The sequence below is a fragment of the Silene latifolia genome, chromosome 11 (assembly GCF_048544455.1).
Source record: "Silene latifolia isolate original U9 population chromosome 11, ASM4854445v1, whole genome shotgun sequence".
NCBI lineage: Eukaryota > Viridiplantae > Streptophyta > Magnoliopsida > Caryophyllales > Caryophyllaceae > Silene > Silene latifolia.
Window position 1 is genome coordinate 6,120,671 of NC_133536.1, and position 22,718 is coordinate 6,143,388.

At 37.6% G+C, this 22,718-nt stretch overlaps 3 protein-coding genes across 5 annotated transcripts; all 3 read right to left on the reverse strand.

The window, feature by feature from the left end:
• Window positions 1-822: 822 nt before the first annotated feature.
• Window positions 823-13,351, reverse strand: LOC141610800 (general transcription and DNA repair factor IIH subunit TFB1-1-like). Of its 3 annotated transcripts, none has more exons than XM_074429062.1 (20): window positions 12,973-13,351; window positions 12,613-12,688; window positions 10,985-11,037; window positions 10,610-10,682; window positions 9,147-9,270; window positions 8,201-8,276; window positions 8,018-8,110; window positions 6,798-6,842; window positions 5,724-5,780; window positions 5,451-5,606; window positions 5,257-5,322; window positions 4,952-5,081; window positions 4,798-4,854; window positions 4,390-4,514; window positions 4,125-4,316; window positions 3,794-3,907; window positions 3,377-3,454; window positions 2,645-2,692; window positions 2,097-2,165; window positions 823-1,107 (listed from the first exon to the last, which is right to left on the reverse strand). In XM_074429062.1, exons 1-20 carry the CDS (start codon window positions 13,072-13,074, stop codon window positions 1,021-1,023), a joined length of 1,821 nt encoding a protein of 606 aa, XP_074285163.1. In that variant the 5' UTR covers window positions 13,075-13,351; the 3' UTR covers window positions 823-1,020. The 3 variants fall into 3 exon arrangements, with proteins under 3 accessions (XP_074285163.1, XP_074285162.1, XP_074285164.1); XM_074429061.1 differs by having other exon boundaries at window positions 4,390-4,517; XM_074429063.1 differs by lacking the exons at window positions 12,613-12,688; window positions 12,973-13,351 and adding an exon at window positions 12,423-12,495 and having other exon boundaries at window positions 4,390-4,517.
• Window positions 13,352-13,575: 224 nt separating this feature from the next.
• LOC141612807 (uncharacterized) lies at window positions 13,576-15,424 on the reverse strand. Its single transcript, XM_074431558.1, has 2 exons — window positions 14,569-15,424; window positions 13,576-14,297 (listed from the first exon to the last, which is right to left on the reverse strand). The coding sequence occupies exons 1-2, from the start codon at window positions 15,422-15,424 to the stop codon at window positions 13,576-13,578; spliced, it is 1,578 nt and encodes a 525-aa protein (XP_074287659.1).
• A 2,781-nt stretch (window positions 15,425-18,205) lies between these two features.
• On the reverse strand, window positions 18,206-22,673 carry LOC141610801 (G-type lectin S-receptor-like serine/threonine-protein kinase At4g27290). The gene is made up of 7 exons (XM_074429064.1): window positions 20,335-22,673; window positions 20,051-20,158; window positions 19,812-19,945; window positions 19,452-19,662; window positions 19,134-19,371; window positions 18,896-19,046; window positions 18,206-18,666 (listed from the first exon to the last, which is right to left on the reverse strand). Exons 1-7 carry the CDS (start codon window positions 21,632-21,634, stop codon window positions 18,361-18,363), a joined length of 2,448 nt encoding a protein of 815 aa, XP_074285165.1. The 5' UTR covers window positions 21,635-22,673; the 3' UTR covers window positions 18,206-18,360.
• Between the last annotated feature and the right edge of the window lie 45 nt (window positions 22,674-22,718).

Below are 22,718 nucleotides of genomic sequence, written 5' to 3' on the forward strand. Positions count from 1 at the left end.
TCAGTTCAATTCAGTTCAGCTTTTCTCTTCACAAATTAACTCTTTATTTCAATTCAAATTATTAAGTTTAGTTCAGTTCAGTGCAGACAGTTTCAATCCAAAAGAATATGGCAGTCGTTTAATGAGTCCGTGGCCTTAAAATGATTTGTTTTGCGAGCCACTTAAAAGTAAATTTCTTGAATAAATCGACTGTTAATTTTTTTTTTAATGTTTATGTGATAATTAAGTTGCTAAAATGATTAGTTACATTTTTTAACGTTTAAGTGAACTTTAAGTTGCTGAACAATTAGATGCTAAGAGCAACTCCAATGGTTGTATTTAGGGGCTTGCTTGCAATTATTCTAAATATTTAAGCGATATGCTCACCATTGGAGTATCGAAATACGTCCATGCTTGTAAGCATGTGTAGCTTTGTCAAGCTACATGCTTAGAATGAATTAGTATTTAAGAAAAAAAATTAAATTAAATTATAATATTTATTTGTTATGTGGGCCCTTTTAAGCTAGATTTGTTGTAGTTTACCATTGGAGGACGTTCTAGCTTAAAAGCCGTGTTGCTTGAAAAATCGATGTGTCAAAGCAAGCTACAAGACCTCGTAGCTTGCCATTGGAGTTGCTCTAAGCAAGCGTAGTCTAATGTTGCGGATACACTCAGTCCAGGTAAATAGTTTTAAATCAACCATATTTTTCATATTTAATTTAATTTGTGCAATACTGAATTAATTATTAATTATTCTTTCTTATAACAGATACTTCCATCTTAAATAAGAATTTATGAAATTGAATTGATTCTGGCTGCATAGATTGTTTAGTACTCCGTATCTATCAATAAAGTAGCTTCATTTATAAAAGCACAATTAACTCCTTCACTTACAAATCAAAATTTTAACGCCGGCATGCAGCGTAACATGAAGGATTAACTCACTGATACATCTACAGCAAATTGTAAGAAAAACTGATAATGCAATAATAAAATGATGAAAATAGTAAAAAGAATGATAAGAAAAAGTAAACTATAAATTTAATCGCGGCCGTTGACTCTTGATCCGCTCTTGGCCATTCTTTTTTGCAAGTCTGCGTCGTAATGTGCAAAAGCAGCATCTAATGCCTGGATTATAAGTAATCAAAACTCACAATATCAGAAATCAGAAAGCATTCTGAAGATTAATTACACCACAGCCACCTCTTTTTTTTTTACGAAGGCCGAAACACACTCTCGTATGAGACGCCTCGGGATAATATTATCACGGGTTCATGACCGACCAATAGTTGCTAATAAATCTACTATAACATGATAAAAGCGGGTCTGGTCTCACTATAACACGAGACCTATTGAGAGACTAATTGATGATGTACTAGGAAGGGTAATCTGCAAACCAAAGTGACTTGAGTGTAGTGGAGCGCGGGAGTGCCTCAAAGCGTTGCAAATTGGCAACGAATTGAGAGGTCCCGGGTTCGACTCCCTACACGGGAGTGCTACGGTTACCTGTCATCCTAAGGGATGTCTTACCTGGCACACGTGGTTTCTAGGGTATTGCATGTGCCCGGGGGATTAAACCCCTCGTCATCAAAAAAAAAAAAAAAAAAAAAAAAAAAAAATCTGCAAACCATGGAAACGAAGAGTTTATTTATCCTTTCCTCCCTTTCCTTTGGCATTAATCCCATTGTTCGGAGGGGAGGGGATTTGGAGAGAAAGGAGCAATTGGATTTGTTCGGATGACATACTGGATTGTAGGGAAATGGAGGGTAGGGAAGTGGGCGGATTCTTTTTCCCTCATTCCTCCGAACATAGAAAGATTTGCAGAGGAAGCGCTATGTTTGAATAGCATTTTGGATCGCATGGAAACGGGTGATGAGGGAAATAGAGGACATTTGAAGGGAAATACCGATCCATCTCCATCCCCTTTCTTTCCCTCTGTATCCAAACAAACGGTTGATCTTGTACTACACTGCCTCACTATGAGATCAAGTCAATAATTATTGATATTTCTCACGTTAGTAATGGTTGGTCTCACAGTAGACGATCGTACACAAGAATAAGAGATCAATTTAACGATAATCTAACAAGGTGGAGCACTCCAAACAGAAGGGTTTCACCTGCACCATTGGTTGAACGAGCAGGGACACTTGATGTCTCAAATCTGACGGCACTGACTCTTTAATCTCCTGCACATAAGGCAAAATTATGTAAGCACAAATAGCATTTTCTACAAAAAAAAAAAAGGGCAGCCCGGTGCACGATGGCGTCCCCGCTAGGCGAGGGTCCGGGGAAGGGTCCCACCACAAGGGTGTAATTGGGGCAAGCCTTCCCTTGCCATTTTGGCAGAGGCCGCTCTAAGGACTTGAACCCGTGACCTCACGGTCACAAAGCAACACCTTAACCGGTGCGCCAAGGTTCCCCTTCTTAGCATTTTCTACAATAGCCCCCCAAAAAAAAGGATAATCATCCGCGCCCTCCTTTCCAACTTCCAAGTAGACAAAGCGAACAATAGACTTCTTATACAGATCCTAGGGGGATTTACATTGGAATGGCACACTTCTGGCATTTCTTCTAAGAAGAATAGCTTCAGTGAGAAAAATGGCTTTCATTTAATGGATCGTGATGGAAGGCAGCTTAGTAGTAAAGGCAGATAATGTATGCTCACCTGTAGCTTTGGATATATATATTGCATGGCATCTTTCAATTTGTTAACCTGAAAACTCAACAGAACCAACACCGAGAATCTCAGCTACTCGGTAAAGAGAAAACACTGAACAAATAGGGTGAAGATACAAGTAGAGATTGACCATTCACCGGAAACATCACATGTCTCTGGCTACAGACTAACAGACAGGAGCACATAGAAGTACTAGTTTTAAGCAACACAAGCATCATCCAATCAATGTTTAGTAGTTTATAGGTTAATCTAGGAAGATTTTCCACGTCAATTCTCCTATTTCAGTTACATTACCACAACGCTTCAAGGGCCCCCGCAAATCATGGGCTGGGTAACAAACACAAAGACAATGTTTCCCAAATTTCAGTTCGACCATTTTTAAAAATACAAGGACAATTTATGCCTAATTCAAGCTTCCCGATCTTATTGAAATGAGGATGATATTTTTTTGAGGCTGTATAATATAAGGAGAGGGGGATTTGAACATGTGACTTGGTACCTCGGTCTTAACTACTAAGCTAAGAAATCTTCGGTCTGAGCGGTTGATAATTATCATGATTGCAAGTGGTATTTTTCTTTTAACTTCAACTGAAGACCGAACAGCCAAAAATAGTGATACTTTCAAAGAAAAAGAATAAAAATATGACGAGTGAATCGCAAAGATTTAAAGCTGGAATCAGTCATTAAATCAATTTACTGCACCACAGTAATGTTTCATACCTTTGTTGCCAAATAATCCACTTTTATAGGATATGATGACCAAAAATGCTTCAGCAATTCCTGAATAGTTGCCCAATGCTGCAAAGAGAAGAACCACTACATTACAAAAATATTTAAATAGGTTGTACAAGTCAAATACACCACGTTACAAAATAAAGCAAACCTCCTCACCACCCCACAAAAAAAATTAAAAAAAGAAGAGAATAACGAACTTAGGAAACCATATTGCTCGTAGTCGAAGTGTGACTCTTAACCAATGTCAAATTAAAACCTAAATGGCAGGTGGTCAAGCCTTAAACTTCTGTGTGGAACAAGTAATGAAACAGTAGCACAATAAGACACAATGTTTAGACCAAAAAAAAAAAATAAGACACAATGTTGCAAAAAATGAATGAATCAAAATAGAAAGATGCTCACAGTTAACAGCTCATCTTTTGTCATACTGGGTAACTGATCCAGAACAGTTTCCCGGCTGTTTGTCCCAAGATTATATTTCGTACTTGATATATTCTGAGTCAGTCCATTCAGAACCTAGTAAAACAGTGAAACATAAAAAATCTGGATGTTAGCAAAAAACTCCCTAGAGTGTGACTGACAAAGACGAGTACAATTACAATTACAATGGAAAAGGCATTCAAACATACAGCCTATCACCCAGAGGACCTCAGTCTCAACCACTAGGCAAAGACCTCGTCGACTACTAGTGGGTAAATAAAGAGCAAGGATACATAGCAGTGAATACACAAACCTTCAAAGCAATTTCAGGCTTAATCATGGAATCATGGAGTCCTACAGACATAATGTCAGAAACCAAATCCCTCATACACGTATAAGCTTCCCGTGTTCTCATTCGTCGATTCACAGATTTGGTCCCACTTGCCATGTCTCCAGAACTCTTGAGTGCATTGGCTTGTTGAGAGAAGAAATAATCTCGAGGATCCTGGGTAGAAACATGCAAGGATCAGAACTGTTACGAGTGGACTACAAGCCATTTCCATGATAGAGATGCAGACCTTGATACTAAGTGGCGCTACAGGAGGCTCACGAGATGCTTGAAGATCCTCAATCTCAGTCATTCTAGACAATCTATTCAACCGCTCCTCGCTATTGTTTCCATCAGATGTTTCATTACCTATATCTGCTGCAAGGAAGGCCATCACTATTAGGCTGAAAGCAAGATACTATTACACTAACAAATTAGAAAAATATTGTTACAAAGTACTCCCTCCATTCATTTGGATTTAAAATACATGCCGTTTGGGATGTTCAAACTTCAAACTAATTCAATAGTGGGTAACAATAATCCACAAAAACAAACACATGTGAGTTTGGCCCCAATCTTCTCACATTATTTGTTCTCATACAAATTTGGCCGTGAAACAAAACTGGTGAATTCAAGTGGACGAAGAGATAGTACTAACCCTGTCTTGACCTTGCAAAGGCCTCCGCTAGACTCTTCGTGTCCTCAGGCTCAACATCTACAAAAATTCAAAATTCATCATTCCTCACTCTTATACGAAGTTCAAAATTGTTTCTGATTCACATTGAGATGGCCACAACTTCTAAGACACTAACCTATAGACCTGCCCTCGAGAACAACTTCTGCATGACGATTAAGATCTTGCAAAAAGTTCCTCTTGTACTGGTCATATTGTGTCACGGGCTCAGGAATCTCTTTGATACCATCACGAGATATACCATGATCCTACTTGGAAAAAGCAAAAATGTTCAGCATACTCATCAGCATAAATTTATATTGCCAGAAACAAAGGTAAGAGTTACGCTTTAAGGAAAAATAAATAATACGGAGTATACTAAAACTTTCTGTTTGTGACCATATAAAAGAAAAATTATCTAGAGTAGGATCATGCAAAATATACCGGAAGGTGCGTATAGTCATCCCCTAGATCAGCTTCCATGTCCAAAGTTGGATCAACCTTTCTAATCTGAACATTATATTCAGAAAACGATGAGAACTGTCACTTCTTGTGATACTAAAAATCAGCATCTTTATAAAAAAAATCCGCATCAAAACTTATGCGCCTATATACATATCATTAGTTTTTAGTATCACCTTTCTCCGGGATTCACTACTCAGTATATCATCCTGTTTTAAGAAAGTAGCAAGGTCTTCATCTTCAGCTGCTTCTGCAGCGGCCGCTACAGCGTTTCTAGTGCTGTGAAGATACTCCGCCCGACAGTACTTGTTCCAAAATTCAGTCTCTGTCATCTGAAACCCAGTGCCAAAAGAAATTGTATCAAAAAGCATAATGTCATCTTAAATTTGGTCGCTGTCAACTAAGTTCATATAGTAAACACAAATTTTAGACTGAAGGCAGGAACATACCTTCTTGGGAACTAATTTAAGGAACGCTTTATGAACCACAGGTTTCTCAGCAAAAATCTGAACAGGAAATGTAACCAGTTAAAATTAACATTGATAAAAATATACATAGACTAGCTTGCAGTAAAAGATACTCCGTATTCAATTGCAACAACCAAGATCATAAATTATAAAAAATAAAAAAATAAAAAATAAATAAATTGTAATTTGGCTATTTGAATGTCTTTTATCACAGGTACAACCAAACCCAAATGGACCAAACACTACTCCATAGCCTCAAAGGCTCCCTGGCCTATTGCAAGGTAGGGAGTCGGAAGCATATAGTCTTTTACTCCGTACCACTTGGTTAAATATACAGTAACCTGTGATTAACATTGGGTCGTGATTAGCATCATTTTGCTTCTTCCATAATTTTTTTTAAATGACTCATTGTCAAAGGGCAGCTCATACAGCACATATTTACAAGCGAGAAAATGTATAAAAAGGGCGGACAAATGTAATAGTTAGGGTCACATGAAGTTTGAATCGAAGCTATGTTAGGCTTGTAACTCATAGTCAGTATAGCAAGTCAATGTAAAACTTGATCACATAAAATGCCTCTTATGACAAAGAACCCAATATTTTTGTTCACCTGCCCTTCAGAAACCTAGATGCCTGACTTCGTAGATCTATGCCTTCCCAACGTAAACCCTAAATCTGAAAATTTTGTTCTTCACCGTTCCTTTCACAATTTAAAGAAAAAAACAAGGGTGCCCATTCTTGTGAAATGGGCCACATCCCACATATATACCAGCATCACAGGTACCCCCAAGCTAACTCATATTTTCAGATTTCTAAAGTTTAAAGCCCATTTAATAGTCTTTTGAGTAATCATCATTTGGACTATATTGACCAACCTATACCATGTTTCGGTGCAATCCACAATATGTTTCTAGTTTGTTTTATCTGTATTCTGAGAACTGTAGGTATTCGTTTGCAACCACCATTTCATTAGTAAAATTTAATAAAATCGAACAAGTAAATTAGCATACTCAAGTTTTACTAAAAGATGCATTTAGGTATAGCAAAAGACAATACCTGATGTATGATTTCTGGAGTCAAGTTAAACGTTACTTTGTTAGTCTGAAAGGCACAAAGATGAGTAAATGAGAACAATAATTCAAAAACAAAGAGCAAAATATAGAAAAAAAACCAGCGGGCAAGAAAATGAAGTAAGATTCACACATGAACTATCATGAATAAGAACCCCTTTAAATGATATTTGAGTTCCGAAAGGCAAAAAAGTTTTGCAGATTAGGATTTTTAAATGAACCATGATTCTTTTGCTAATTAGCAAGAAAAAATTGCCAAATATACGTACATAACATTATAAGCCTACAATAGAGACTTTAAAAACATATCAAAGTTTCTCAATTTTTTATTATAGAAAAACCAAATATATTTTCATTTCAGAGTTCAGACAGGTCGACTTGTGAGAGAATTGGAATATACTAATTTTACCCATAGATTACGGAAGGCTAATTACCAGTCTACAATGTAATCTTCATCATTTCACAATTCATCGTTCATTCCACCACAAAGCAGTAAACAATGCAGAAAAGAAAAATCAGCCACTGCGGGGAAGAAAAAAAGAAAAGAAAAGTGGAAGAGCATAGATTTCAAAGAATTCATTCTCACAAGATGTGGGCAGCCAAACTCAAAGGAAAGAACAAATAGTTTCTTCTTTTGATTAGCAACGGAGTTCCTCAGAAACCACAAGGGGTCCACTAATTACAAAAATAGAAAAGAAAAGCCACTAGCTTTACTGCGAAACTCTCTAAAGACTAAATTGCAATTCAGTTATTAGCTACCCTACAAAAATGCCAAGTTGTCAACAAAGTACTCGTAGAGAGACATGCAAGTAAATCAGCCTAAAAAAGCCTCATCTCGGTCCTCAAGATGACTAATTATTCGTGAAGGTTCAAGTTTATATCCATGCCTACTCGTAACAATGGGTAAGCAAAAAATTGCATTTATCAGACAATATGATTGCAGATTTGCAGTTCTGGAGCTCAGTTGCCCTCTTCCACAAAAATAGACACTGCCTCCAGGACATGATTAAAAAAAGCTGACAAAGCAATGGCAGAGGCACTACTCCACTACATTTACTCCCTTTTAGTTTCACTGTTTTTATTTCCTGTCTCTCAATGGGACTACAGCGATTCTAAGATGATTTATGGTAGAGTGATTCTACGATGATTTACAGTAGATTGATTCAAAAGGAAAGAGAGAGAGAGAGAGAGAGTTTCCATCTATACCCGGCCATCATTCTGTGGTGTTATAACTGAAAGCATAGCACTTTTCAAACCCGCACGTTGATGATTTGATCTATGTTCAACAGTCAATAATTTCTGCAAAGTAGCATCACTGAAAGACATAAATTTTTGCACTATATAAACTTATATAAGATAAAATTACTGCATCTCAGTGAAAATACAAACCTTTCTAGTAGCCCAGAATTCATTCTCTGTCAAGATACCAGGAATCACCAACTGCTGATGTAGTTTCGCCAGCTCACTGAAGAGAAATTATGATTTAGTACTCCATACTTCCAAAGATACTCAACATAAGTCGTTCTTACATATTGAAACACTCTCTTTGACCTTTAGTAGCATAATTTAGGCCCATTCTAACTTCATCAAACACTCACTGTACCATACCCATAAGGAAGAGAGAGCGCCCACTTAATAAGCCCAAAAATGTTTCCTCCTAAAACCAATCGGTGATATGAGTAACTCATTTTTTTATAAGGTAGTGAACCCTCCCCATTTTGTCAATGTGAAACACTCATATGTGGGTAAACCACATAATTGGAGCTTTTAACACAAGCTTAAACCCTAAGAGAAGCACGGCAAGGGCATATTGAACTACTGTGCAAGTAACATGCAATAGTCTAGGGTAAAAAAAAGTGGCAAAGGATGACGACAAATGTGGGACACAGCACTGCATCACGATTGATTGGTACGGGTTTTGAATTTAACGCGGCCGCATTTTGAGGCACCATAACAGTAAAGGCACATTTACGACAAAACAACCAAGATAAGGGCTGCAGCTACCAAGAGTACCAACTCCAGTGTTGAGGTTGATACCAAAGCCTGATACCATGGATATTGGTGGGCCTCTAGAGTACGGTATGACATAGATAAAACTTCATACTCCCTCTAATTCTCCGGAAATTTCCCATAAAGTTTTAACATAAGTATTAAGGAGTGTGAGTAGGTGGTGACTCTCACCAATACAGTACTGATATTTTACCCACACGACATACACGGGAAAGACCAAGAGGGCGTATATGAAAATGATGACTAAAAAGAAAGTAGATTTAACTTAAAATCTCCAAGCTCAACATACAATCTGAAAAGTCACTCTAAAATAATGAACTTTTACCTATTTTCCTGCAAAAGCTTTATCCGTTGGACCATTTCCTTTTCGCTTAGTTGCTTTTGTGTATTCTTATCAATAGGCTTATCAGTAGGTCCTTTATCTCCTTTAACAGCGCTCTGGGCCTTGACTGTTCAGAAGGCATCATGCTAAACATCATCAAGACCAAAAATTTAATCATACCCTACATAGCACAAAAAGGTGGGGTAGGAACCCATGTCATCGCAAGAAAAACTACACCACAGAATTACATCATTAGCTCAAAGAAATTTATTATCTTTCATGTATATGCTAAATTGCTGATACTTTGAGCGCCATGTAGTTCTGGCTCTAAAGTTACTGACGAAAATCAAAAGAGTGGGCGTTAAATTAGAAAGTATGTCATAACAAAAACACATATACGTAGTTTCCAATTTCAATTGGAAAAAACAAGTATCTAAAGTTTTAACCATACACTACTTAGCACAAAAAGGTAGGGTAGAACCCATGCCATAGCAAGAATATATACACACCGCAAGAATATATACACACCACGGTATGACAAGCAATGCATTTTCTTTCACATAATGAAAGTAGTTCGAACATCATGTAATTTTGGCTTTAAAGCTATTGATGAAAGTTAAAGAGTGCGGGTTAAATCTGGAAGATCTAAGGCAACAATAACACAATTTTTCTGCTAGTTCCTACCAGCAGTTTTCTGATTTCCATTGGAGCAACAAGTATCCTTTATCTGGCCTTGACGTGTAATAGAAGATATCAAAATCCCTCACCCACCTCTACCCACCCCTTAATCCCCTAGGCCGAAACTTCTTTGAAGTTCCCACTAGTACTCTAATAGTCTATCACGGATCAAGAAAAATTACCAGTTAAAACAATGTTAGATTTCCTGATTGTGTGAAGACTATATTGCTTTTCAAAGACCAATACCAGGATCCTAGTTTTTGTACAAACCACCGACTGAAAATACTTCTCCAGACTTATGGCTTTATGTGATGATTAATTTTCAAATATAATATCTACTCCTGTTCCACTTTATTTCATTCTCCTCTGGCTCCTTCTGCCTTCCCTAACTCTCCTCTGTCTCTCTATAATGCAATGCTCAATCTTTAGGAAACCCAACTTCTAACTTCCCTCTTCTCCTCCAAATTGTAGTGCACTGATATAACTAATTCATTAGAGCTAATTACAGAAGGTAAGGTACTGATGATTGTATGATAAAAAGAACGTCTCATCCGTGCTCATTCAGCTTTTCCAGGACGACCATTACATAATCAGAAACAAAAAAGTGTCTTATCTAGTTATCTTCCACCGCATTCCGATACAAGGAACAGACCGACCTCATGTAATAAAAATGTCCGAGTTTCGTTGAAAATAAACTTACGAATAACCATTATTTGGCAACATTATTACTGAACAGGCAAAGAATAGCAGAACAAAAAAAAATATTAGAAGATACAATTCAGACTTACCCACATGTTCACGGCAAAATTCCCTCTCTTTGAAATTCTCAAACTCAAAAATATATCCTTCGTTTCCTACACCCTAGATTAACAAGGACAACAAATGTATTAGAAATGCATTGGGAAGTCATTTCAACAATAGCAGCATAATTTTAATCGCAAAATGAGTTAGGGTTGGCTGACATGAATCGGTTAAGAAGTGAAAAATAATCATTTCCAAAGGTCAAAATTTTCAGCCGTAGACATAAATAAAGTGATAAAAGGGAAGTTTCATCAAAGCGTAAGCCTGTTAGTGATAGAAGACGTGGAATGAAGGTTGGAACTATGACATTAATGACCTGCGTTCATTTACACAAGAAAGAAAAAGAGTGTAGAAGAAGAAACCTTGGTCACATTAAGTAAAGCTTGTTTAGCACCTTCTTTTGTAACAAAGATCCCTGAATAGCAAAGAATGGGAGTTAGTAACCGAGAGCTAATCTGATACTCCCTCCGATTCTTTAGAAATGCCCCATTTCCTTTATTCACAAGGATTAAGGTTGTGAGTGGACTGGTGGGTCTCACCAATAAAGGAGGGTTTTATTAACAAAAACATGCTCTAAATGAAAATGGGGCAATTCTAATGAATAAGCCGAAAATGGAATATGGGGCATTTCTAAGGAATCGGAAGGAGTATAATTTTTTTGAAACCTCAAATATTAATCTGTTGCTAAAAATGGTATTTTATGGGATATGTCATTGGCAAATCCCTGCACACATACCCACCCCTCCATCCCAACCCACCCACAAAAAACTTTGCAACACATTGCACACAGGAAAACAAAACAGTAAGCCAGAAACAAGAACATATCAGTCATCCTAATTTTTCTAAAAAATATGACTGCAGGTGCAAGGGTTTTCACAGGCATGCAATTGAGAAGGACTCCTTTGACTCACCGGCTTGGAAATCTCAAACTCTTAATAACAACAAGCACATGCGTATCAAAATCTAAAACTTCAACATAGCCTAGCCAGAGTGACAATAACCTCAGTGCCACAAAGCCTCCTCGTCCATGACAAAGTAGGGATTAGATGTACCCAACCTTACCCCTATGAGGCTATTTCCGGATTACCCATTATGAAAATTACGTCACAACATAAGAGGCCCAAAAATTTTAGCGAGTCCCATTACTTTATTCCATCATATGATCATACTCAAAGACCCGTGAATGATCATACTCAAAAGACCAGTGAATAATGAGTTTATGTCTCCGTTAGAATGCAAAGACAAACCTAACTAATTTGACATACACCAAAAATATAATTAGCATCTTATATGGAGAACATTCTACTTGCTCCACCCAAGAAAACTTGAACATAAGCAATCATACCGACATTGTACAATGGTTCTTACTTGGTGAAAGCCACTAAGTCATATTCATCCTCATTAACTCAAATTCACTTCTAGATAGTGATGAATAAAATGCAACCCAAATATCCTCCAATATATAGTCCTTCCAATTTCCAAAGCTCAAGCAAGGTACTGGGAAGTCCAAACGCACGCAAAGTTCTAACTAGTCCGGAAACTAGAAAGGGAACTCGCTTCCAAACTAACATTCCGTCAGTTTCACAACTATTGACACGCTACATTTGGTCACCACATTTTCCTACATATTAAGATGATCAACTTAGGGAAGGCGAGCTTTTGGGCTCACTTGGACACAAAGTTATTGTCACAGCGGTAATGGAGATAGATATAAAGGATAAAGCAAGGGCACTATTTAAGGGCGAACTATTACCCCAAACCAAGAGAAAGTGAGTAATTATTCGCTTTTTATGGGGATACCTATCATCTGTTTTCCGTCTCCTTTCTCGATCCACCACTGCCATCAATGCTACTCATACCATTCTTTTTCCCTCCATAACCGCGATCCAAGCAAACCCTAAAACCCCAGTTTCTCAATCTCAAAAAATCAAACACCCACCTCAACCAAACCATCAAACAAGCAAAAAAACACAAAATTGAAGTGACAAACCTTTAGTTTTACTGAAAGGAACTTGAATACCAGCAGAAGTGCGATCATTTGGCGTAAAAGTAAACTCCTCCAATGTCTACAACATCATACAAAAAAACATACTTTCATCAAATACATTCAATCAAAATCTCAATTCCATCAAATAATTTACAAAACTACAAACTTTTCATAGAACAAATACATAATTTCATCAAATACATTCAATCAAAACCTAATTTCCATCAAATTACAAACTTTTCATCGAACAAAGGACATGATTTCATCAAATACATTCAATGAAAACCTAATTTCCACCAAGTAATTAAAAAATATACAAACTTTTCATGGAAACGATACGAATTAATCAAAAGAACACCATACCATGATCAAAACACCAGAAATTCCAGGAGCTTTAGGTTTAGTCTTATACTTGACATTCCTCATTACCAATTTCTCACCTCCTCCTCCTCCATAACCCGCCATTAATTAATTAAATTAATTTGAATCAATCGATCAAAGTTTTTGAGCTAGGTAGATATTATGGGGTAACAAAATTCAATAAAATCAAAGAAATTGAAGAAATGAATTGAATAATTAGGGTATAATTATATAAAATTGATGATTGATTTCAAAATTAGGGTTTCAAAAGGGTTTAATTGGCGACAAAAAGAGTGAAAGATAGAAAAAATTAAGTGTAAGTAGAAGAAATAGCGGTTTATGGGAACATATACGAGAATCTGGAAATCTTAGGAAGGAAGGTGACAATGTTGTTGCAAACTTGCTTATTTATTAGGAATCAATTCATAAAAAGTTAAAAACACCCTTTAACTTTGCAATTTTTAAAACTTAAAATCTTATGAAATGTTTTTTAAAATTTAATACTTTAATATGCATTTCATTCACATTTTGGTGGATTTAGGCCAAAAAAATCGAGTATTTCGGTCATTTTTTTTTTTTTTTTTGAAGAAAACATCCCTACGGGTATTAATTCATTAATGATAAATCATACTCTGCTGCAGAATTCGCAACAGAAGGTAAAACAGACGGCCAAACAGTTTTGCCATCCACCCTAGGTAAAACATGAGCTAAAGCATGAGCTACAGAGTTATTAATGCGACTAGTATGAGACCAAATAACAGAATCAAAAGAACTACATAAAGATAAAATGTCATCAATTAAAAGGGAAAACGAACAGCGCCCTTTGCGTTTCTCCAAAAGCGCATCGACCACTTGAAGACAGTCACTCTCCAAAACCACCCGCCTATGTCCACGTGCTTGAGCTTCTTGTAATCCGTCCAGCACCGCTATCGCTTCTGCAAAGCGTGGCTCCCACTCCACATCCCGCCTTATCGTGATACCCCACTTTACCCCTCCACGGTTGTCACGACACACCGCCCCCGTGCTAACCCCTTCCCCATCCTTTACTCCTGCATCCACATTGATCTTCACAGCCCCTTCCGGTGCCGATGTCCAACCCCCTGGCTCCCTCTCATCAGCGCACTCCCTTCTTCCTCTCCTTCCACCCCCGGCATGCCCCATCATTCCAACCCCTTCCTGCAAAATATCCATAACACGCCTAACCACCTTGTCCGGATCCACCCGCACCCCGTCAAAAGCCACCTTATTCATGTGCTCCCAGATAGCCCAGCACCCGATCATGAACTTCCCATTCCAGCCCAATAGCATCCCACACCCACTTTGCGACACTACAATCACGGAATAAATGTAAAGACGACTCAGAATTAGAATGACAAAAATAACAAAGAGAAGACTCGCCTCTAGTTCGAGCTGCTATATTATCCAAAGTTGCCAAGGCTCCGCTACACAGTTGCCAGAAAAATAGCTTAATGCGAGGCCAAACTCGAACCTTCCACAACCGGTTCCACAACCACCTCTCTCATTCCCAATTCGAAGGACCCCCCGCGTCATCACCATCCCCAACCAAGCTCGCATACGCTGTCTTGACAGAGTACTCACCATCACGCTCCAAGCTCCAGAACCATGCATCTCTTGGCCCATTAGAGCTGAGGCGTATATTACGGATACGTTGTGCTTCAAAAGGCAAAAAGAAGTGTGCAAGAGCGTCCTCGTTCCAATCCCTGCCATTCGGTGTGATCAAATCCGCCACCCTCAAATTTTCATTACCCGATCCGCAAGGTGAGATCACCAACCCATTACTGCTCCCCTCAACCCAGGCCTGCCCCCACACCCTCGTGCCACAACCGTCTCCTATTCTTCTCCTCAACCCACGCTCCAAAACATGCCGAGCTCTCACAATACTCCGCCAAGTATAACTCGGCCTATGACCCACCTCCGCATCCATAAACGAACCCGAATTATAATACCTGGCCTGCATTACCCGTGCCCAAAGACACTTAGGCTCGACAACAAGACGCCATGCTTGTTTCCCAAGGAGAGCATCATTGAAAACCTCAAAATCACGGAACCCAAGACCCCCATTGCACTTAGGCCGGCACAACTGTTTCCAAGCAACCCACGAAATGCCCCTCTTCCCTTCCTCGTGTCCCCACCAAAACCGTGAGACCATCGATCGGAGAACATTACAGAAATTCGCCGGAATTTTGAACACACTTTTCACATAGGTAGGGAGTGAATTGGCCACAGCCTTTATAAGAACCTCCTTACCAGCCCTCGACAATATTTTCCCGCGCCATCCCTGTAAACGTTTGCTTAGCTTATCACGAAGGATATCAGTAAGAACTTTTTTGGACCGACCCACAACCGTTGGCAAGCCTAAGTACTTCTCTTGTGTCTCAACCTCTCGCACACCAAGCCGGGCAAGCACCCTATCCCTCGACAATATTCCGGTCATTTTTTAAAAACATGGCAACGTATTTATGATGCACTTCGTTCACATTTTCAACCTCTTCTTTTTCCTCTTATAACTACAAGTCACGGTTGATTCAATTTCGGCGGTATTTCATAGTTTTTTTGGCCTAAATTCACTTAAGGTACAAAAATGTGAATAAAGTCAAAGGATACTATACCCTCTTATTAAACACTTTTAATTGTTGATCTAATTTACTCTTTAAAATAGATATTGATCTTATGCATGCATAACAAATTATAAATATAAAGGTAAGAAAAATGATCCTTACAATATTTAAAATCGGCTTTTAGGGCACAAGTAAGAACACCTTTCTTACTTGTTCTTGAACTCAAAATAATGGATGATTCCTTTTGTCCCAAAAGTATGAGAACCTCCTATCGATTGCACCAAGACTACCCCTTAAAACTACTAATTAATTGACTAGAATATATTAGTAGTTAACCTTAAAAATATGATCTAATATTATTTCTTATTACAACTATAGTAATCTAAAATTAGATCTTTGAACAATATTTTCTCAAACTTAATTTTAGAGAAAAAGGGAGAAGAGGTAAGAAGTGTCCAATATAAGAATGAATGATAAGAAAAATAAGAACAATTCTTATTCTCCTTATGGGAGGAGAAAACCAGTGGGGAGGGTGGCCAATTGGCCATAGAGCCAATGCACGCCCTTTACTTTTTCTTTTGTTCTTCTCAAAACAAAGTTAGGGTGTAGGCTAGTCTTTAAAGTGTAATAATTGTGTTTTCTCTAATTAAAAAAATTAACCATATAACCTTACACACCCATACAAACCGGTGCCCCATATGTAATATGGAGTTCATTTTATTTTTGTCAATTTGTAATTTTGTCATATAATGTGTGACTTGGGATATATAACATGTAATTAATAATATTAATGCATATTTAACAATTAAATATCATTACATATATTAATTTAATTATATACAACAATTGACTAGTAATTCACAATTACAAGTAAATAAAATGGTTCATTGCAATTATAATTAAGCGTTCATTCTTAATTTAATTGTTTCATAAACAAAATTTTAGTAATATAAATCTTAATTACTAAAACGAATCTCATTTAATCGAATTACAATAAGATTCATATTCTTACTCACATACGTGAATTGTTCAAATTTTAATGAATTAATTAATCTGTATCAATATACAATTAATTAATTTTATCTATTAAGGGGATCGTCCTTTAAGTGTGACCTTAAGGGATCAACTGATCACCACCGTATAAACGACAGTAATGTCAAACTCTAGTCAGCCAATCATTACCGATTAATGTTGACCAGTTGACTTATAAAATGAATCATCCATTTACGTATTCTTATTATGAGTTTCAATTATGTGATCACACTATTGTTGAGGACACATACTCCAACATAAAGTGCACATTAAGTTATTAAATTTTAAAAAACTTTTCATAAGGTGTTAAGTTTTAAAAAGTGCAACATTAAAGGGTATTTTTATCAATTGATCCTATTTATTATGACACAAAATCTCATTGAAGACGGCACGTATCCGTCACTTTGGAGTGACGGATACCATTTCCTCTCACAAATGACCCAAATAGAGGAGAGAGGGAAGCACATGGGGGTGCCCCCACCTTGTCCCCCATATCCGTTTTGTGAGTGGCATTATCCGTCACTTGCTCCGACCCGTCTTCAGCAAGACTAACGGTTATTATGATTGGTAAACAGATCACTCGGTTCGATTTAGTTTCAATGTGTCTTATACTTGGATTAGATTGGGTTTGGCTGGGTATTTGTTTTAGGTGGTTTAGGATTAGGTAATTTTCGGATATTTAGGAACGAATTTTCTTGGTGAAATTGATTAAAACAATTTTGGGAGCATATTTATAATTTAGACTTAAAAATTGATTTTTTATTTTAAAGTGAATAATATTTCGTGTAAATTACGATTTTAGAGTAGTTATTTTAAGCCAATTTGAGATGTTTTTAGGTCTGATGATTTCAAATTGGGACTTTTTGCGCTTATTCAGTTATGGTAAGCAAAGTTCATCACTTTTGGGTGTCGGTTAAGCCTCTCCAGGTCAAACTAATCAAGGCAAGTTGTGTGTTACCGGGTTTAGTGGAAGTTATCGAGGATTTTAAGGAGACGTGGTTAACCTTCACTCATCAAGCTTGAAATTATTTGGAGTTGGTCTTCTATAAAAACTATGACGTGTTGGTTTTAGTAATGTCGGTTTAAGAGAGACTGGATGTATTTTTCATGACTTAGATTTAGGGTTTTTCTAAGTTCCAACCACATTGATTTGGTGGCTCTTGTAAGGTGTGTGGTGCGGTACGCTGTGAGATTATGCTGGTGGGCAATGCTTGATGGTGTTTGATAGTGTTGGGCGGCCAATGGTGCTCAAAGGTGGTGGTGGAGGTTGTGTTGGGTGGTGGTTGGTATTTAGGTATGGTAGTTTTAGCGTGGGTCGGTTGAGTCGGTGGGATGATAACAATGTAACGATAAAGTCATCAAAGTGTATACAACAGCATGAGAGCCTTACTCGATAAAGAGTATATATAGGTAAAAAAAATCTTTCCTTGAAGACAAGTGGGAGTGTGGAACAAATGAAAATAGAGAATAAAAAGCGAAGTATTTTTAACTCAAAACTAAAACGACATTTTTGTAAGCGTTATTTCAAAAAAAAATTCTCATTTGGATGCTTTAAATTATTTGCTTAATCAAGATTGTCAATAATAATTGTAGTTTGTATAAGCATTCTAACAAAAGTTGTTCTCATATATAATCTGTAACAAAAACTGCGTCGAGAATTACATCCAATACTTTTGTTGATGTGTCAATGTAAAAAGTGAACAACATGATCCAATCATAGCAAACTTCCAATAGTTCATTTCATCTCACACATCCATCACATCAGAGGAGTAATGCCTATTTACCTTCCTGACACAATAGTTACACTCATAAAGTTACTGCAGTAAGATTCCGATTTACTAGAGACTGAATATTGTTCCCCTAGGTCTCTTCCAGTATAGAAACCAGGCTCATTTGGTTGAGGCAAATCACCATCACTGTCTAACATTACTACAACAGATGGCATACCGGGTCGCTCATCCGGACTTTGTTGCACACACAGCAATGCTATGTGAATAGCTCTTAGAATCTGTGATGCATTGCAGGAACTTCCTGTTGTTATATCCACCAGTTCCAGTGACCTGCCTTCCTTGAATAGCCTCCATGCCTATACGATTCAAAAGTCAGCTTACGTGTAAGGCCTTGTTCTTTTCGGCTGAAAGAAGCTGAACTGAATGGAACTCAGCTGAATTAAAATGAGCTGAATTTAAGCCAGAAAGGACAGGGCCTAAGACTGTCTTATTGAGAGGCCAACTCATATCGTCAACACAAGTATTTAGGTTGGTCTCACAGTAAAACCGTCTTATAATAAAAGGTGAACCTCTATACAAACTTACATGTCCAAGGAGGTTGTGCCAGTGATCAGGATGGGTGAATCCTCTATTCCTTTTCCCACTAACAATTTCTAGCACCAGTACTCCAAAGCTAAAGACATCAGATTTCAGCGAAAAAAGTCCGTCAATGGCATATTCAGGAGACATGTAACCACTGCAAAGATAACATTATACCATAGTGAGATAGGCAAGTATGAAGAGCAAATTACTAATTATCTCGGAAAGAAGGCAGGGATTTTACTAGGTTCCGACAACTCTACAGGTCTTGGCTTCACAGTCATTTCCATCAAAACTTCTAGCCATACCAAAATCTGAGATTTTTGGGTTCATTTCCGCGTCTAGAAGTATATTACTGGCCTTAAGATCTCTGTGGACGATTCTCAGCCTCGAATCTTGATGAAGATAAAGAATACCACGCGCTATTCCTTTAATAATTTGATACCGTACATTCCATCCCAATGACTCGCTTCTCATATCATCTAAAACCATATTGAAAACATTATAAGTGAAAAGAAATTCATAAACAAGAAGTAACTGTAGAGTCTCGAGTATATCTAACCGAAGATGAACAGATCCAAGCTTTTATTGCTCATGTATTCATAAATCAGCATGGATTCTTCTGCTCCAATGCAACATCCCAACAGTTTCACAAGGTTTCTATGTTGAAGCTTTGCTATGCATATAACTTCATTCTTGAACTCCTCGTGTCCTTGTCTCGATTCCTTGGAGAGCCTCTTCACTGCTATCTCTTGCCCATCTTCCAGCTTACCCTGATAACCAGCGTAAAACTGCAGATGTTAGCTAGCTTAACTGGTGAAGTCATTAAGGTACGAACTTATGGCCCTTTACACCAAAAAAAATAAATAAAAGAAATTCCATATTCTGAACTCGGAAACTTCATTGTTTAATTAAGGAGTACCTTATACACAGGCCCAAAGCCACCTTCACCGAGTTTATTGCAATTTGAGAAGTTATTTGTTGCCTGAGCTATAACACTGATGTCAAATAACGGCAATTCTAACTCATCGCTGTTATACGCTCCTCTTACTTTTCCTGACAGCAGAAAATGACATGCTGTTAATGAGAGCACCAGGAGACTGACAGCAGAACATTGACAGTGCAGAAAATGTAACTTAAGAGGCAAATGTAGAGAGCTACCTTTTCTGCTGAATCGTCTTTTCCAATACAAAATTACGCTTCCAACCAGAAGACTTGCTCCTAGTATAACTGAGCATGCTAAAATCCAGGTTCGCGTTTTGCCTTTCTCTGCAAGATAATATATCAGGAAATCAAAATTTCACAGTGCATTTTACAAGCCAAACAAAACGTAATAATATCAGTGCGTTAAATACTCCCGACTGTGGTGGGGTAAAAGAGGTCGGATCCAAAATGACAATTGTGTCGTGAATTGTATCGACTGACTATGACTTCATAATACTTACCTAACTCAGAAGCATCCACCCTCACAAACAAATCCTGTCCATTCTGAGCATAAATCTTTAAATCAATCAAAATGTCAATCCAAATCAAACAGCCGCTTCCACCCGCTCTCACATCCAAAGTAGCGTAAGCTACACACGAGCAATTCAACATACACTTGGCTTTACATTCAGCAAGAGTCATACTTGTGTTATACCAGGAATACTGAGTATCAGGTAACTTCACATTCGTATACTTGAGAAAACCGTCTCCTTTGTTACAACTCAACGCGGTTTTCCTCATACAACCGTCTGACCAATCCCCGGCATTCCAATCATTTGGTGACTTAGGCTCAAAACCCTTCAAACAGCTGCATTCAGGGGAATCGGCAATGTTACAGCTCCCAAATTTGCCACACAGCGCGTATGTATCACAATTATCCGATTGTGCAGTCAAGTACATGACCCATCCTTGAGCATACTCGCTCCAAACAAGCCTTTGCATCGTCCCATACGGGTTCAAGAGCCTATGAGAAAGGACCGATTTGTTGAGCAGCTCGTAAGTGTAGTATATCTCCTTAGCATTCATGACAAAATGAAAGGCGAAAATTGGGTTCGGCTTCAAATTAGGATTTCCACTGAAACCAACTCCATTCCACGGTCCATTCCTGTATTGTTCAACACGACTCTTCATCAAAACCGGCTGTGGGTACCCACGGTAATCAAGCCGGTATGTATAGCTTCCTGGAGAAGGATCATCACTACTTGTCCAGGAAGTAAGGTACCGGTCAAGGCCGGTACTGACATCCTTCCCAAGTTTCATCCCAGGCAGCTGAATATCACAGGGATGATCAAAACTCTGCCATAAAAAACTCGCAGGGGTAAAATCGTCATTTTCATCCTCGTTTTTGATGACTAGGTTACCCGAGTCTAAGAGCTTGGCAACAGGGTTCCTCACAGACCCTGACGAGTTAGCAGCCCAAACAACGCCACCTGTCCCATTTACGAGTTCTAGTACTGACAGGTCAGTAACTCTCAGACTGGCTACTGATGAGCTGACAAGTGGCGCGTTTCTATTGGCCACCCAAACGACGGTTTGGACAGGTATTTTCTTGTACCATATTCCAAGGTATCGTTTGTCCGAATTGCCAGGAGTAAAGAATCCTAGCTCAAAGTTTCCACCTTCTGAAACCAATGTTGATCCGTCCCTCATGGGATGGGATGCATTGATTGAGTCAGTCGTCGTGGCCGACATGAACATCTTAAAGCACATCAAGAATAAAAAAAACCATAATAACAAATAATACGATTTTTTTCTCGCCATTGTAACAGGCGCGCTTAATGAATCAGACTATCAGAGAACAATACTGTCTCCCTAGGTCGTTTTTTCACGTAAAATATCGGTTTTTGATGATTTAAAATGGAAAATGATGATAATAAATCAAGTTTGTAATCAAAATTTTGCTCTTTCACCATTTGATTGTTATCAAAAGATATTAGTAAGGTTTGTAAGAGTGATGTCCAAGAAACAGGACCAGCCAATATATCAGGAAGACTATAAAAGTCATGTAACTTTGTAAGTCCAATTATTATTACTACCACAAATTCTCGTTTCAGACGGTATTAACTTAAAACGAGAAAAATGTCATCATTCTATAATAAAAAGTGACCATATAATGATAAAAAGTTACAAGTAACATTGTCGCTTTCTAACAATAAGCTGACTGTAACCTTTTATCAGAAAATGTTCACATTTTATTGTAAAATGATCACATTTTATCCGTCTTAACTTAGGACAGATACCACCCATCTAAAATGAGACTTGTTTTCAATAAAAGTCATGTAACTTTGAAAGTCAAATTATTATTATTATTATTAGTATTAAAATGGCAAAAGTCAGGAAGACAAGCTTAGAATAATTTGGTAAAGTGGCACTTTGATTAATCATTGCACTAATCTAAACCATAGAAACAAAATTCCAAGTAAACAGTTGAACAATAGAAACGTTGTCAATAAAGCTACGTATGTTGACTGTATATATCAGTGAAATCTTGACTTTGATGACAACTTAGCAAAAACATAGCTTTCAGAGGAAATATCATAGCACCATCTACACTATAACTTGAAGACCGATGCTTTCTCGGAATGATAACGCCAAAGGTTTAAACACTTATGTCACTCGTTCTGTGAGGGTATTAATTATTTAGTTTATCTAAATCAAACTTAAAAAACGAGTGACACAATATATACTCGTATTTGAGTGGCATTATAGCAAGTCGAATTTTTTGAGTGAGCACAATTATTGGGATCACCTTCCAGAGAATTTTCTTGCTTGCCATACTAATATTTTAACACATATATTACGATATAGGGTGATTTTAAACAAAGGTAAACAATCGACTTTTACG